This window comes from Empidonax traillii, unplaced genomic scaffold (genome assembly GCF_003031625.1).
Source record: "Empidonax traillii isolate 1590-97213 ecotype Southwest subspecies unplaced genomic scaffold, ASM303162v1 scaffold289:size826226, whole genome shotgun sequence".
NCBI lineage: Eukaryota > Metazoa > Chordata > Aves > Passeriformes > Tyrannidae > Empidonax > Empidonax traillii.
This window is the reverse complement of record NW_020955482.1, coordinates 575025-591838: the sequence shown is the minus strand read 5'-3', so window position 1 is coordinate 591838 and position 16814 is coordinate 575025. Positions and strand designations below refer to the sequence as shown.

Below are 16814 nucleotides of genomic sequence, written 5' to 3'. Positions count from 1 at the left end.
ATATTGTGTCCAGTAGAGTTTTGAATATCTCCATAGATGGAGACACCACAATCCCTCTGGGTGACCTGTTCCAGCATTTGACCACCCTCATCATAAACAAAAGAAAAAGTGGGTTTTTTGAGCTCAGGTGGAATATTTTGTGTTTCAGGTTTTTTTTATTACCTTTTGTCCTGTCAGTGGGTACTAGTGAGAACAGTCTGGCTCCCTTGCCTTCATCCCTCATCTCAAGTGTCTATACACATTCATAAGGTCCTCCTGAGCCTTCTGCAGGATGAACAGTCACAGGTCTCTAACTCTCCTCATATAGAAGATGCTTCAGTCCCCGTGAGCTTGTGTTGGACTCACTCCAATCAGCCCATTCCTTGTGCTGGGTAGCTCAGAAATGGGCATGGTACTGCAGTTGTGGCCTTTCCAGTGCAGGGTACAGAGCAAGCATTACCTCCTTCGGCATGCTGGTGATGCTTTTCCTAATGCAGCCCAGGATGCTGTTGACCTTTGCCATGAAGGTGGATTGCTGTGTCACGATGAATTTCTTGTTCTTCAGTACCCCTGTGTCCTTCTCTGCAGACCTGCTTTCCAGCCTGTACTGGTGCATTGGATTATTCCCACCCAGATGGAGGATTTTGCATTTCCTTTTGTTGAATTTAATGAGATTTCTCTTGACCCAGCTCTTGAACCTATCCAGTTCTATCTGAATGGTTTATCAACTGCTCCTCCAAGTAGTCCCTGGAAAAGTGTATATCAAAACATACAGTATAACTTCTGAGGTAAAAAACAGCCCAATGTGTTACTGGGAGCAGTGAGTGTTCTCAGACTTTTCTGTGTTGTCAACACCCCTCCAGCTTCCCTTAACTTCTGGGTTGTTTTTACCTGTACTGAGGGTTATGACATTTGCTTTGAAGTATTTTTTAAGATGCATTGATGTAAAGTACTTTTAATGTGGTTACTTCTATTATTAGAAGAAAGTCCTTTTTCCAAAGGATGATTAATAGAATCATGCCCGTAGGCCTATTTGCAAATACGTGACATGGTTTCGGCTCTACTTTGAGTATGGGTTTTGGGCTTGTTAGACAAAAGAGCTGTGATAACAATTTTCAGAAGAAACATTCTTGCTTAGCCCTTAACTGCCTCGATAAAATGATGAGGCTTTCAATCTTCTTTTAAAGTTGTAAGTCAGCGTGACATTCTTCACACTTTAGCAGACAGCGACTCTTCTGCTTATTGACGAAGTATCACTTTCATATTGAAGTTAAACACATTTGCTGTTCTGAGAGGAATGAAGTAACAGTTGCTGGATTTTACTTTTGAAATAAATTGTTTTCCCATGTTGTAGTTCTTACAAGAGTGAAAAGAAGCTAATGAAGTTAGCCTTTGCAAATTTAGTATTTGTTATGATGATTGCAATAGGAGAAAAAATTTCTGGATTAATTAAATATCCATGGAAACAGTCCTCATATATGTCTACAGAGATCTTAGTAATATGAGCAGCTACTGAGCACATGACCATTTTATGCATTCAGAAGATGCTGAGAAGTTATCAGTTTTGTGTATTGACATTTTGTCAACCTACACAGTTTTATCTGTGTTCTGTTTCTTGCAGGGATCTGATTAATCTGGTATAGCTGAGATGGTAACTTCACATGCACAGTAGCTGCTGTTACCAAACAAACTGAGTCTCTCTGTACATATCAAAGTGATTCATTCGATACAAGCACAGTTTTATTCTCTCAATTTTCCCTCTGCTTTCCACAGCATCATCATTCCTTTTCTGTGTCGGTGAGCTCTTGGCTGAGCAGGAGGCATCATGCCTGGCTCCAAGCTGGGTGCTGACTGGCCAGCTGGCCCACTTATGCCCTTTACTATACAACTCATATTATGTCCTTTGTCTCACGGAGGGCATGGGTTTGAAGCTTCCCCTTTATGTACCCAGCCACTGTTTTCTTTTTGGTAGCTTGTAATAACCATACTTGGACATAGTTAGCATCTCTCTCCTTGTGTCACACATGGTTGAATTTGGCCCAAAGGTTCAAAAATAATTAGGAGAATTGGTAGGTGAATAGGTAGAAATAAAAGACAGAGTCACTGCTGCTGCCCATCACAGTATACTGTCAGCTGGTTGAGACTGCATGTATGGATTTTAGAAGCCCTTACACTTCACTACACCTGCCTGTCTTGTATGAGTTAAAATTATACCACTAATACTAAACTATTGAGACTCAGACAAATGAAATTTAAAATAATTTTGCTTAACATACAAATATTGCATTTCCATTTAGCAAAAATAGATTGTGTATGTTCAGCTTAGCTGTAATTAGTTACTCTTGAAATCACACTGCACACTGGATGTTTTGGTTGGCACATCAGCTTCCTTTGCAGAGCAGGTATCAATGCCTTTTACCAGTGTTCCGTGGCTGGCCAGTTTGTTTTAGAATCACATTTAATGCTTTTCAAAAAGTGAAAAGATTTGTGATGAACAAAATGTCCATCAAAGGACTGACAACCAATCTTACACCTTCTTTCAGAGACTTGTCCACGTCTCTGTTGTCGAGACAGTTTTTTTTAAGCACCATTTCAAGTGGGCAAATTTCCATTTTCCTGATTCTTTCATCTCACTCAGTTTCTTTTGTTATTACCTAGGGGAAAATCTTTTAAAAAAATCAAGGGAGTTTGTGCCAACATGGTTTGCAGTTGCATTGCTACAAAACTCAAAACAGCCCTATTTACTTCAATCTTTTATTTGTTTTTGTAGTGCTATAAGGGATATAGTGAAGAGTAGTTTATTCGTTTTTTGTTTCAATATAGTTTTGAATATATGAGTTACTGCAGTTGTTAACCTGCTTGTAATTACCCACATTGCCTTTATGTCCTCTTTTTTAGCAGAAATTATTTCATATTTTGCAGTCATATGGCACCATCCCCAGCTTTGTAGCTCTATTAAGAAGCAGTTTTACATAACAGCTTTTTTATAATTCAGTCACAGAAATTATCTGATCCCCATCCAAATTAGGTGCATTGATACTTAATTTTATTTTTGTCTTTCTTTCTGTACCTTATTCTCGTTACTCAGAAATCTCTAATTTATTATTCTCAGTGAAAGGACAGACTTTGGACCCTACTTAGATTGGTTTTAATCTGTTTAAACCTCTTCTGTAGTTTAGATAAATCCCTTATTTTACTACTTTTTCTGAAAAAAAAGTGCTACTATTATTTTAATTTTCTTTGCGAATTCTGACACAACCTTTTGGTAGTTCATATCTTGCCCCTCTGTCTCCTGACTGGGAACATGCATGTCATGATTTGTATCTGAAGCTTGTAACCTAAAAGACCTACTTCCTTCTTAGGTTCAGCCTTTTGCTGTCTTTAAGCAGTGGTGAGGCAGAAGTTCTTTGAGTTCTCAGTATCAGATCTCTGTGCTAAGCACTCCATAGTCACCAAAAGAATTTGGGAAATAGTGTCTTCTGGTCACCAGAGATATTTGTTCTGCAAACAGAGCCCTAAGCATTAGATAAACAAATTAATTCAACTATGATGAACAAGGGCTTTCTCCTTCTGAAGCAGGGTCAAAATTTGCATTACTTCTACTTCTTCTCAGATGTGTTCATCTGAAGAGGGGGAAAGAAGCAGCATGTACTCGATATGCAAGTAGACAACACGATAGAATAACAATAATAGGATTTTATGCTCTTGCTTCTTGCCACTGCATTCTGCAATGTAGATATAAAAGCTCGGTTTAGTTTTCTGTTCACTGAAGTAAAAATTTATAGAACATAAACCAGCCCATATTGGAAGGAACCTCAGAATGTCATCTGGTCCAATCTTTTGTGGGAAAGGAGCCCAGATGAGATTATCTACCTCCCCATTCAGTCACATCTTGAAAACCCCCAGTGAAGGGACTCCACCATGTCCCTGGGGTGGTTGTTGCAGTGGATGATTCTTCTAACTATAAGAAATTTTTTCTTACTGAGAAAAAAAGCTCTTCTGGTGCAACTTGAGCACGTTGCCCCTTATAAAAAAGAAAGCAGAGTCTCCATCACTACCATTCTCTTAAAAATCATCTATTCAGACACATATCTTGTTCTTTCAACCTGAATTATGAGTGAGTGACAGAAGACTCTAGTTAATCCTGCTCTGTGTCAGGGGAGTGAATATATTAACTCTTGAAGTCATTTCCAGTCCTGTGATTCTGTGTGAAATCTGCATTTATGCTTGTGGTACTGAGTGCATCTGCCTTTGTTACTTATATTTGCCAGGTAATCCAGCAGGGGCACAACTGTGCAGTACTTCCGTTGTTCCAAGAGGGATTTCCAATAAAAAGGGAGCAATAAAAGGGAGTTTCACCTATGAGAAAGCATAAGATTGAACCTTTTGGAAGGTTTGAAATTTTTTGCACTTGCAGTGATTCAAAACTGATCTTCAAATACCCAGTGATACACCATACTGTAGCCCAAGTTTTCTGACTTATTTTAATGCTTGCTGTTTGCTTGTCTGTAGCTAATACACATTCGGAAGTTTCTCATTTTGCCTTTTGTATGTAGGGTACTGTGGTAAACATAGAGGAATTTAGTGAATTTGCAAAAATACTGCCTACTAGAGGAAAAAAATAGTTGAAAACTTTTAATTTGTTCCCTTTTGCCTTTCAGGTATTGGTGGTAATCTAGTAGCTATTCAAGCTAGCAGAATTTCTACCTACCTCCATTTACACAGCATTCCTGGAGAGCTGCCAGAAGAAGCCAAGGGTTGCTATTACCCATGCAGAACATATTATGGTACAGGTATGGATTAGTCAGTTGAAACTGCTGTTTCTTGTCTCCTTTTTACCCCGTGTGCCAGATTTACAACCAGTGAGAAATGGCAATGCACTGAGCTGGCTGTGTGCAGTTCAAAGGCAGTTTCCTTTCCCTGCAGCTGTTTGCCTGTGAGAATTTCAAGGAACTCCTGGAGGAGGCAGTAAGTAGAGAGGAACACGGAGCAGGGTGTAACCCTGGCCAGGCTTGCAGATAAGAGCTGATGAGGCAGGATGCTGGATACCCACTCAGGAGGATTTCAACCTTCATCTTTCCTTAGCTTGTCTACTTGCTCCTAACTTTTGTCATTTAACCCCAGAAGTTCAAACCAATTTCCTGCCAGGACCAAGCTTTATAACTAACATTATTACTAAGCCAAATCCCTGATTTCCATTTCAAATTTGCCATTTTCTTTCTAGATTCTTGCTTCACAGCTTATTCCTCCCCTGCATTTCCCACTTCCCTAATGATGTAGTAACTGTGGTGAAATGTGATGTGTCCACACCATATATTACACTTTCGTATTTATTAAATGAATTGGAAAAGATCTGAAAGTGGTAACTGGGGGCTTACTTTTTAGAAATATAAGGTACTTTAAAGATTGTCTTGAATATGGAGTCCAAAAGATTGTCTTTCTTAGGAAGATTTAGAAGGTCACTGCAGCTCCAAAAATGTAGATGGTATTACATGAGCACAGAATGAAGGCAGACAGTTTGCACCCTCTTCAGGAGGAGCTCTGCTTACCTTTTCTGATAGACACTCGAGTTGTCTGTTTCCTTAGCTGTGAAATTCCTCAAGGAGTCTTTTAGTGGAAAATAATGCCTGCTGTTCCATAGTTCCATGGTCAATGCTGTGGAATTCCAAAACCATTTTCTTTTTATATTGTAAAGAATAAAAATCTGTTATAGCAATTGAAGAGCTTAACCAAGTTTTGGTGGTGTGGGGTTTTTTTGTTGTTTGTTTGTGGTGGTTTTTGTTTCTTTGTTTGTTTTTTGTGTTTGAATTTTTTAAAAATTTATTTATTTATTTAATTGTAGGGGTAAATAACAAATCAGCCCAAGTTCTACTGCTTTTGGTGATTCCTGGACACCTGATTTTCTTGTACACTATCCACCTAATGAAAAGCGGACATACTTCCCTAACCCCTATCTTCATAGCAGTGTATTTGTTTGCAGCCCTGCTACAGGTAAGAACAAGTACAGCTTGCAAATGCTTCTGTAAAGTCAAGTGCTTGAAGAAAACCATATGTTTTTCTGATACCTAAAATCTCATGAATGAGATATGAGGAGATAGGGGTTAATACAGGCTCTCAGCACAGCTCTGAAGTAACTAATTATCTCCACACATCTGCAGCTTACACAGGTGTATCTGTATTGTGAGTTCTTTCCAGAAGACACTTGATTGCATTTTTTCCCAGTTGTGCATCTTTCACATGATTCTTGGAACCATTGCATCTAAACTCCCCATCATTTTAATCAAATAGAGGGGAAATAGAAAGAAAGAAAGGTAGCATTTATGAATAATGAATATATTGAGGAAAACTCTCAAAGAAATCTCCTAAAGTGATTCCTGTTACTGTTTTAGTTAACATAGTCCAGTAAATGAGAATGTTACAGCTTCTTCAGTGTGTTCTTAATATTTGTTGAAGTTTAAATTAGTCTGACAGCAAACACTATACAAGAAATTGTAATTGCATTCGTTGTCAAACTTTGTTTGTATCTGTTGATACCCAGCAAGGGCAGTTCTTGAAAGATACCTTTTGAAATAGAAATGTCTCAAGGTGAAATAATTTCACTTTGAGAAATCTTTAATACAAAATTAAATATTTTTATTAAAACCACATCTAGTTTTTAGCTATAACATGGCTGAATTAACTATAATATTTAATTGCACCTTAAAACGAAAAATTGACTGTTCACATTACACAGTAAAAGTGTAGTTGAAATATCCATAATTTAAAAATACCTACTGCTTCTAAAAATGTGACCACTTTAATTTTAAAATGCAAACAATATTATCAGCCGTGAATTCTTAACAAAATTATGATTTTTAATGTTCTGAATTTCTCTGTTACACTGCTATTTCAATAAGGACAGAGTAAGTTTTCAAAAACTTACGTATTCATATGAGAATTTTATACCTTTTTGTTAGAACATCACCAGTAACATTCCAACCTTTGAAAATGAGAATGTCATACTAAAAGATATATATTACTTTTCATTTTCCTCTCACATAATATTTCTAGTTTCCAGCCTTATCGCTTCTTTTATAATGTGTTTTCCTGAGGAGATGATGCTATTCCTTCACTCTAGCTGTTCTGTCTGTCTGTCTTTTCTAAGAACTTTTGAATCCTTTCAAGTAGGATAAGTAGCCAGACTGTTATGATCTTCATTCTTTATGATTCTCTATGTATGAAACAATTTTGGGTTTCTACACTTAAGAAAACCCAGGAAGTATTTTATCTTATTTTATTTTATTTTATTTTATTTTATTTTATTTTATTTTATTTTATTTTATTTTATTTTATGTTCCTACCTCTAGTAGTACAGTTGTTTTTCTTCATTAAATTAGTACATATACTTGAAATGTTCTTCAGTTAAATTTATAAATTCATTCTATTGAAAGCCAAGGCTGTATTCCCTTTGCCTTTACTGCACAAATATTTCTATTAATCTGCATTTTACAAAAATTATTAAGCTAGAGTTCAAAAGGTCTGAATTAACTCTGTAGTGAAGAGCCTGTTCTGTGTTTATGCAAGGCAGCACCAGGGGAAAATACAAATAAAAAACGTTACGAGGAAAGTATACCCTCTAAGCGTGTAGAGTACTTCACGTAACACAGCATACAGTATCTGGGCAAGCCAGTGTACCTTAGTGAAAACCAGTATAATGATTTTAATTGTATTTTGGATTTGGTGAGCGACTTCTATTTAAGAGGAATACTCTTTCCTTGAAAATTTTACAAGAACACGTCACAGACAAACATGTACCAGTACACAGCACGCAGTTACAATATGGCGTTTGAGCAATAAAGATCATATTAATTGGAGAACAGTCCTCCTCTTACACCTCACAAAGGCACAAGTATTTTTTAACTGTATGAGGCTGTGCACTGAGCAAAGTTTCATCCCCTGTCTTGTCAGCCTGCAGGAAAGTGAGGGCAGCTCTGGAGTTGCCAAGCCGTCAGTCCTGGCACTCGGCTCGCTGCACTCAAAGGCAGCCTCTGTTCTTCGTGTTCTCACTGAGCCAGTAAAACGCCCTCTAAGGAATTTTCACACCTACTAACCAAATCTGAACACACAGTTATGTTTAAGACTTGGGGAATAAACAAACAATAGGAGATTCCCAGAGCTATTACCGAGCAAATAAGTAATTCCAAAATTCTTCTTACCCCATGAAGGTCAGATGTGTACAGCTGTGAAGTCACTTTTGCAGTGCTTCAGGGCTGTTTGGGGCAATAGAAAACCAAGAATTCAGCACTGCTCATAATGGCTCCCTGCTCACTTCAAAAATATTTTGGATTTCTCACTAGTGTGAGGATTCTGATGATGGTATGGGCCTCTTTAATGTGGAAACATAACTCATGGGATACACTGTACATAATAGAGAAATAAGAAAGGTTGTGTTTATAGACAAAATATTGATACATTTTAAATACTAATCTTTTGTAACAGGAAAGGTTACTTCCAAAAGATAGAGCATATAACTGCTAAAGAGACCATGAATTGTGGAAAATAAAGTCCAAATCTGGACAGCTCTGTATATTCAGTGCTTTCTCATTGCAGCATGACAAGCAGACTTGCCAGATTCATTGGGATGTGAATGTGGTTGTCAACCACTCCTTGGTTGCTGTCTGTGGTAAAGGGCTGGCTCCTAACAAGTCATTAGCATTTTTGCCTTCAGAAGGCTGAGCTCTAAGTTCTTATGCACATCTCACAACACGTTGAGTTGTGCTACAGCTAATGCAGGCTGAGCATACCTGAACACTTACTGCCCTGAGTTACATGTCTCGTTTCTCAGACAGCTGAGGAACAGCCTGAAATTAGTATTGTTGTGGTCAGACCAGGGTGTCTGGCAAAGCTACAAAGAAATCAAGGTGGCAATCTGAAAAATTTGAATCAAACTGTGGAATAGAAAAAAAAGTTGCTTCCCACAAAGTTACATCAGTATAATCAGAATGACTTAGAAACAACTTCAGTTTTTACTTCAATGAGGTTTTAGTTTTATATAAATGTGTGCTGTGCTGTGCTGTCTGGGCACTTGGATACCTTTAGAGGAGCTAATACCACTTAACTACAACACAAACAGCAGCAAGAAAAAGCTTGCTGTTCGGTGGTTTCTTTGCAGACAGACATTGAAGGAAATCTCTATATGTTTGGAGGAAATGGTGATTTGTTTCCCCTGGACATGACACATACCAGATATGCTACCTGAGAAAACAGTGGAGAAAAATGGCTTTTGAGAAGCGTGTATAGACCCTACTCTGAGAGTTCCCTGACTACAGATTTCTGTCTGTAGGCAATGGAAACTCAGCAAGTTCAGTGTAGATCAATTACAGGCACTTTGCAGTTACTACTAAATTTCACATGAAGACATCAAAAGCCATTTAAAGTTGGAGCCATGTAATATATATAATTTGAAAATTAACTTAATGTAGGGTCAAAACCACTAGAAGACTTAAACCGTAAATCTGGCAAGAGTGACAGAGTGAAGACACAGTAGTCTTTAGAGATCCTTAACTGGAATTTTTTACTCATAATTAAAAACCAAATAAATAAACTTACCTTTGGATTTCATAGATTGGCAAGAGTTCTTATGTAGTAATTGCAGGATCTTTTCATAATTATGTTATAGATGAATTTTGAGCCAATATAATTTTGAGAGTAAAGGAGACAAACTACATTTGAAAAGAGGTTACCTCGGTTTATTTGCATCTGTGTTTCCTGTCTAAAGTAACAGAATGCAACTATTTTGTAATGCATCTTCACATGGAAACAATTTAAGGTGAAATCAGCAGTACTAACAACAGGCAAGGTATCCTGTCTAAGGCATGCTAAATAAACTGCTAAAAGGTCTTTGTTCTACATTCTAAACTTATAGTTGTATCATTATAATGCCCATCTGGAAAAGCATATGAAATTATATGACCTAAATTTTAATTTTCCAGTTTGGTATTGGAATTCATTCATCACAGAAACTAATGTATAAACCAATATAAAGGTGAATGATTCTAATCTGCTTTACAAATGTTATGCATTTGAATGTTACACTTTTATCACTGTGAATTTGACATGCAGTCACTGAGAAAATATGGACATGCCAGATCAAAGAAGCAATAAAAATATTATAGCATCCTGCAACTTATTAATTTGGCTATAGGAAGCTTAGACAGTAGTAAGAATGTTTGGAAGAAGTTGTGTATCTTTATTTTAAATAATAGAATTTAATTCTTTTCCCATTTCAGGAATCATAAGAAATAAATTCCGTGAGAAAATGCAGATATGCTACATGAAAAAGATCAAAAATAACTTTCCTTACCTAATTTTGTTATTGTATCTAAAGACATGCAAAGAATGAAAATAAATTTTGTGCACAATAATGAAGGGAAAAAACTCCTGCTTTGCAGTGTGTATCCATTTCTAGTTGTGCAGTCATAAAATTTGAACTTTAAATGGTGAAGCTCACTCATATTTAAGCATTCATCTGCAGTTGCAGTTTCAATTTGATAATTCATAATTTGCATCAGAAAGTTCAATATCGAGAATTACTCTTTATTGCTGTTCTTTGTTGTAGAAAATAATACAGATACTTATTTTTAGATTCTTCATCATTGGTATTTGATAAAGAATTCGCTCTAGCTCTTTTCCTCCATCTTATTGCTGTATTCTGCTGCTTCTGTCTTCTGAGGACTTGTTTTGACAATGTGACCAAAGGGTCATTTTAGAAATGCAGTCTAAATCTGATCATGTCTTTTGTTTCATTTTCCTCGATTTTGATTGTGATTTTTTTCCCCAGAGGAATAATAATATAGCATGAACACTTAATTATTCTCTTTCTCTGTATATTAAGTAATTTTAGCTCACATCTTGAACAAGTTCTTCATGTATTTTAAGCTTTTCTTATCACTTTTCTTCAGCTTTCATACTAAACAGTACATTTTTGTACTGTCTTTGTAGGCTTTTCTGTGATGTTGGTCCCTTTTTTTTTTCCCTCAAAACCAGCTGGTTTCCAGTTGGAAGTAGGAAGGCTTTCTTCTTCATAGCAAGAGTGCAGGGCAGAAGTACACAGTACTCATAGTGCTGTGCCATCTGCGTTATTTTGCTGACATAAGTATCCATCACTGATAAATAAATCTCAGAAAATGTTGTGTCTTTTAATGTCTTTTTAATAATTTTTCTTCCTTTTTTTTTTTTTTTGTATCAGGTCTGTCAGATCTTTTTTTTCTGTCAGATCTTTGTGAAATGATTTTAAATTCATGACTGTCTTTCAAAAATTCAGCAAACTCGTAGTAGGGTCTTTCTTTTTTCCCCCCCCCAAAATAATAGTTGATTACTCTTATTGCCCCCTCTTAAAAGTGTTCTTAACAGCAAAATCTTATTGAAGATTTAAGTCACAATGATTAAATGTGTCTCAAACTAATGTGGCCAAATAAATAACAATTTCCAAGACCAAGCCCTGTAATTCTTAAAAGTTAGTGGGTTCCTAGCCATGCAAATGCATGGTGGATGATAGTGTTATTCCTTCACACAATTAAAGGCTTATGAGCTTCATCCTCATAACATATTCTGTAAGCAAAATGTCCCAATTTCCATCATATATTGTTATAAGCATCAGTTAATATAGTATGCTATAACCTTTTCCTATTACTTATAGAAGCCAGACGTGTTATAATTCACGTTACTTGTTGTGCACCCGTAGGTTAATGCAGCACAAAGAATTACTTGGGATGGTTCACAAAAACTTAGACTTTTGCGAAAAACGGGTAGTTTGGAAACTGAGTCGGTTATTTTAGGGTGGAAAACATATAGACAAATGAATGATATTCACGTTTTAAGAGTCAAAAGTGTATCCTGTCATCCAAATTTTACTGTGTATGTTATGTCTAATTGGTTGTGTTATATATATGCAGTGTGTATTTTCCTTGGAATGAATGCTCTCATCTCCTAATGGAACATGGGGAACTATTGTTGATGTGGGGCGCTACAGGGTCTTCTGTGCACATCGTGTAGGAGATGTTAATGTACAGGATCTTTTGTAAACAGGCCTCTTTTTGTCTCTGTAAGAAGAAGGAGCTGACTTAGAGAATCTGATAGTCTTCCAAAGAAAACATCTGTTTTAAATATATTTGTTTGGATTCCAGTCAGCGCACCTAGGACTTGCATAATTAGCTTAGACTACAGAGTTCCCTTTTCAGAAGATACATTTATATAAATAAGCCATGCATTTTTCATTAAGCAAATACTCCTCCTTTTCATTTTTTTTTCTTTTTTTTTAATTAGAAATTCAGGCTTGTATTTTAACATTCACTTCTGCAAAGCAAAGATCAATTGAGAAACTTTTTCAACACAATTTTTAGTATGACATTCATTTTGCTGTATTTATTATGGAGAAGTGTCTTGCAGCATCTTATCAATAAGTGAGTGTCTATATTTATATATATACTTTATATATACACTTTTGACACCAGTGATTATTTACTAAATAAAATATAAAGTTATACTTTTTATTACTTCTGATGCTGCATATTTCTTTAAATGTACATAGTGGAGTTCTTAAAAAATGGATTATAGGAGTAACTCTCTTAAGTTTACTTTTCTTAAAGATCTGTTTAAAAATACATAAAGTACAGTGTTTATTTCATCTTAAGCAGCTCCTTAGAAGATACAAGAAGAAATGGAACTCAGTTAGTGGTCCTTTCTCCATTCATCTTGTGCCATGCCACACCACATGATTCCATTGAACCAGAATCTCTTATCATACAGCTGTGCAACATTAAAGGATTCTTTTTTAAAATTGGATTAATGATTATGCATACCTTTGGTATTAAGATCAAGCTTCTCAAATGTTCAGACATTCACAGTTGGGAATGCAGTCTTTTACTTTGGGACAAATTCAGCCTGGAGTGACAATTTCATAATATATATTGCAGGTGTGCTTTATTACAGAGGGGTTGAAAATGGTATTTCAGGCATAAAAGCAGGTTCTAGGCCATTTTTGCAGTTCATACAACCCAGAAGAAACTGTTCTTAATTTGACCTGATATTCTTTAGATCACATCTGATTTCAGGTCAGTGCTACATCTGTGGAAACAGGAGTTAACCTGGGTTGAGTGTATTCACATGGGGCAACATGATTCTGTTCTGAATGAACTCAGAGCCTCACTTAGGCTCTCTCTGTACCGAACGATGTGTTATGTGAGCAGTGCAGTTGTGTGTGTGGTTGGACTTTGCTTTTCCTTTCCATTTTTCAGAAGTCCTCAAGCATAGAATGGGTGAAGAATGCTGCCAGTAATTTGTATGTTCCTTCCAGCTGTGCATGTGATTGACTGAGAGAAGTTGGCTAAGTGTCCCTCTCTCTAGTTGTGGAGAGTTTGAGTCTGAAATTCATTTATATTAATTACTTACATTTTTTCCAGAGCAATTGCATACAGTAGTTCTGTGTAGTAAGGAGAAAATAATGTTTGCTGTTGACTTCCTTTCGCTGTAACTTATGTGATAATAATACAGATTTTGTTTGTTTGGTGTTATGTAGGTGTTTACTTTGTTATGGATTGCTGACTGGATGGTGCACCACTTCTGGAAAAAAGGAAAAGATCCTGACAGTTTTTCTATCCCTTACCTTACTGCACTGGGAGATCTGCTTGGAACTGCCTTACTAGCCATAGGTTTTCATTTTCTGTGGCTCATAGGTGACAGAGATGGTGATGTTGGTGACTAATTATTCCAATGGATGCAATGACTCTTTCTGAAATATTGACAAGACTGATCACTCCACTTGAAGGTCTTCAGAGTGACTGTTCTGTTTGGTCTAAGTAAATCCAGTTGACACAGACACAAAACAGCCTTAATGAATTTAGTTTGGTTTGCGTTTAAAAACATGGATGGAACTAGGGTACTTCAAACCTGTATTCCAGAACCAAGGTGAATTGCTGGTAGTTGATGATATCTGAGTAGATACAATGAGGGCAGATCAATCCTTTATCAAGTTTTAAATTTTTAAAAGATACAGTCTTTTAAAAGAACAGTTCCTTACCTGTATTGTGAACCAGAACAATCTCTGATTTCTCATTCACTGGTGACAAAGAAGAGGGTAAGACTTAGTCAGTGTTTTGCCTTGACTTTCCCTCCCAGGGAAAAAGTGGAAATATTTTTTCATTTTGCCCCAGAAGTGGCAGGGTAGACCTCAGATTAATTGAATTTCATAGACATTACCTGAATAGTTGATATATTCTTATCTTGCAATTTCAGTGCTGTAGCTCTCTGACCATTGGAGACTGGATGTCAAGAATGACTGTTATGGTGATTAGAACCCTGATTGTCCACACATGTTGTCACAAGCTTTATTTTTTGTATACTGATATGACCGTCAGCATTTATAAAATTAGGCACTTGAAAAGTGTCTACAGGGCTGAGCCCTTTCTTTTTGTGCTAAAAAGAGCAATCTAATTATTCTGCTATTGTGATTTATTAGAACAAGAAAATAGTAAAGACAAATAATGTGACACTGACCTGACCAATAATAATGGGTGAATGATTAAAACTTCTGTGGGAAAGTGTATGTTCATTTAGCAGCTGAAAAGATGTTTAACTAACTGATAATAATGGTGTTGTGATGGCCAGTATTCTGATTTTAATGAAGTATTTAGAGGTGTTGATTTAACTGTAAATACTGATCCCTGCTTAAAACTTGAGGTATAAAAGATGAAGTTTCTTTTTTAGGCACTTAGGAAGTTACATGGACTTCTCAAATTCCAGAGCTTTATCATCCATTTCTAAGCAGAAATCTCTGCTAACAGGGGATCTGCTTTCAAACTGTGGAGGTAATATGGCCAATGAGGAAAATGCAGTTTCTGAAGGATTTCTCTTATTTGTAGACCTCAATATTTCAAATAATACATTGATCATGACAACTTTGGTTGCCACTTTGAAATAAAAGGTACTAATTGCTCTGTTTTAAAATCTAGTGTGAGTTCCTCACAGCATATGTTTTTCAAGACTATAGCATAAATCCTAAATGCATAATTAAATAAACAAATCATATTTTAAATGTTGTGGCTGAAAGTTTTAAATTTTGATATTTAAATAAGATGACTAAATCCATATATCAGAATATGTTTTAATCCTATAGTCATGTGCTTTATACATACAAATCCTTTTTAATTTGATGGACCTACTCAGATGAGTAGATTGTGTTGGTAACAGCTAATAGGACTTCTATAGGTGTTGGTCACCTTAAACTCTTCAGAAGTTCAGAGTGTTTGCAACTTTGAAAATTAAACCAGCTATTCAGTGCCTACACGTGGATTTAGATGCCTGGATTTTAGCTTCCTCATTTAAACACTCTTATTTAAGCTTTTTCTGACAGTTATGATAATATAGTTGTTTGAATGAATCATATGTATTATGTCTATTATTTGAGAGAAAGATGAAATCTTTCTAACTTCAGGTTCTCTGACTTTTCTTAGTTTGTATTAATGTTATTTAAAATAGTTCCTTGTCTGCAGCATTGCGGGAAATACTCCTATTAAATAGTTTAAGTGGAATAGATGTAACTCATTTTTAATTTTTTTTCAATAATGTATATTTATTTTTGATGCAGATGTAGATGCAAATTTTTTTACTTCTGTTAGAACTGCCATCTGAATCAACTAAACTGATATTTCAGGCACTTATTAGTTACTGGATTTTAAGGTCGTTTTTAAATGAATTGCAGGATTCTTAAAAATTAAAATTTCTTGAGATACTTGTAATTTGTGCTTATCTGATGTGTCATGGCAGTATCTTTAGTGTTTTAAATATTTAACCAGTAAATAGGCAACTATTGGTACAGTTTGCTGACAAATGTGTGAGTGTTTAGATCCCCGGACTGGGGTAGAAATGTTACATGGGTCAAATTCAGTAAAATTTGAAAAAGGGAAATATATTGACAGACTGGAATAATCTGGTCTCAGAAACAATAAGTGATGGAAAAGTGTAAAGGGGAAAGTTCATTGCATGGCTGAGAGAGCAAAACCCATATTGTGGGAAAGAAAAAGGTGCAAACTTTCACACAGCATTCATTATGAGAGGCAGGAGCAAACAGAAGGAAGTTATTTGGAGAAAAGAATCCAAAGGCACAGCCAAACTTGTTTCTCGGGAAGGGAAGAAAAATATAACTCGTGTTGAAAGGACTTGGGGAAGAGGTGTAAAAAGAGATACTTCGGGGAATGGTGGAAGTGAGTGGGGAAAAAAAAGAATGCTCTTAAATATGATTAAAGAGCAGCTTGAGTGAGGAAAGAAGTATGACACTGGTAAAACAGGGAGACCCTTGACATCTGGAAGAACAAGATGTTAATAAATAATCTATGATGTGGGCTTGATTCCTATGTGGAAGGAGCATTTTAGAAACTTACAGGGTTTGCAAACTCTGCTACCTTGTGTTCTGAAGGCAAAAAGCTTTTACCACTGACTTCTAGGGGGAGTAGTATTCCAGCTATGAGGATAATATAGGAGATGGCACCAAAGAGTACTTGGATAAAAGAGAATTTTGTGAAGTGCTCAAAAACTGTACTCTCTAAATCAATTTTAACTCTAGCCAAGTCAACCTTTTCACAGTATTCCACCAACTTGATTTTTTAAACACAGCTCAGTAAGAGTGAATTATTTCACTCTGTGTGTGGGTAAGAGATGTTACTAGAAATTCTGTCAGAGACAAATTGTGTGCTTTTTGTACATCGAAAGGGACAAACTGTAATGTTATTTTGACATTTTGTACAATTGAAAGAGGCATCCTGAAATGTTATTCTGTGTCTTGTTATCAAAGCAGCCATATT

At 36.1% G+C, this 16814-nt stretch overlaps 1 protein-coding gene across 1 annotated transcript in view; it reads left to right on the top strand.

Moving 5' to 3' along the window:
- The window catches only part of SLC41A2 (solute carrier family 41 member 2), a 45433-nt gene extending 29676 nt beyond the window's left edge, over nt 1-15757 (top strand). Inside the window, exons 9-11 of the mRNA XM_027890460.1 lie at nt 4641-4772; nt 5822-5970; nt 13535-15757. Of these exons, the coding sequence (XP_027746261.1) occupies nt 4641-4772; nt 5822-5970; nt 13535-13720 (467 nt within the window). The 3' untranslated portion in view covers nt 13721-15757. The remainder of the gene's footprint in view (nt 1-4640; nt 4773-5821; nt 5971-13534) is intronic.
- Nucleotides 15758-16814: the final 1057 nt, after the last annotated feature.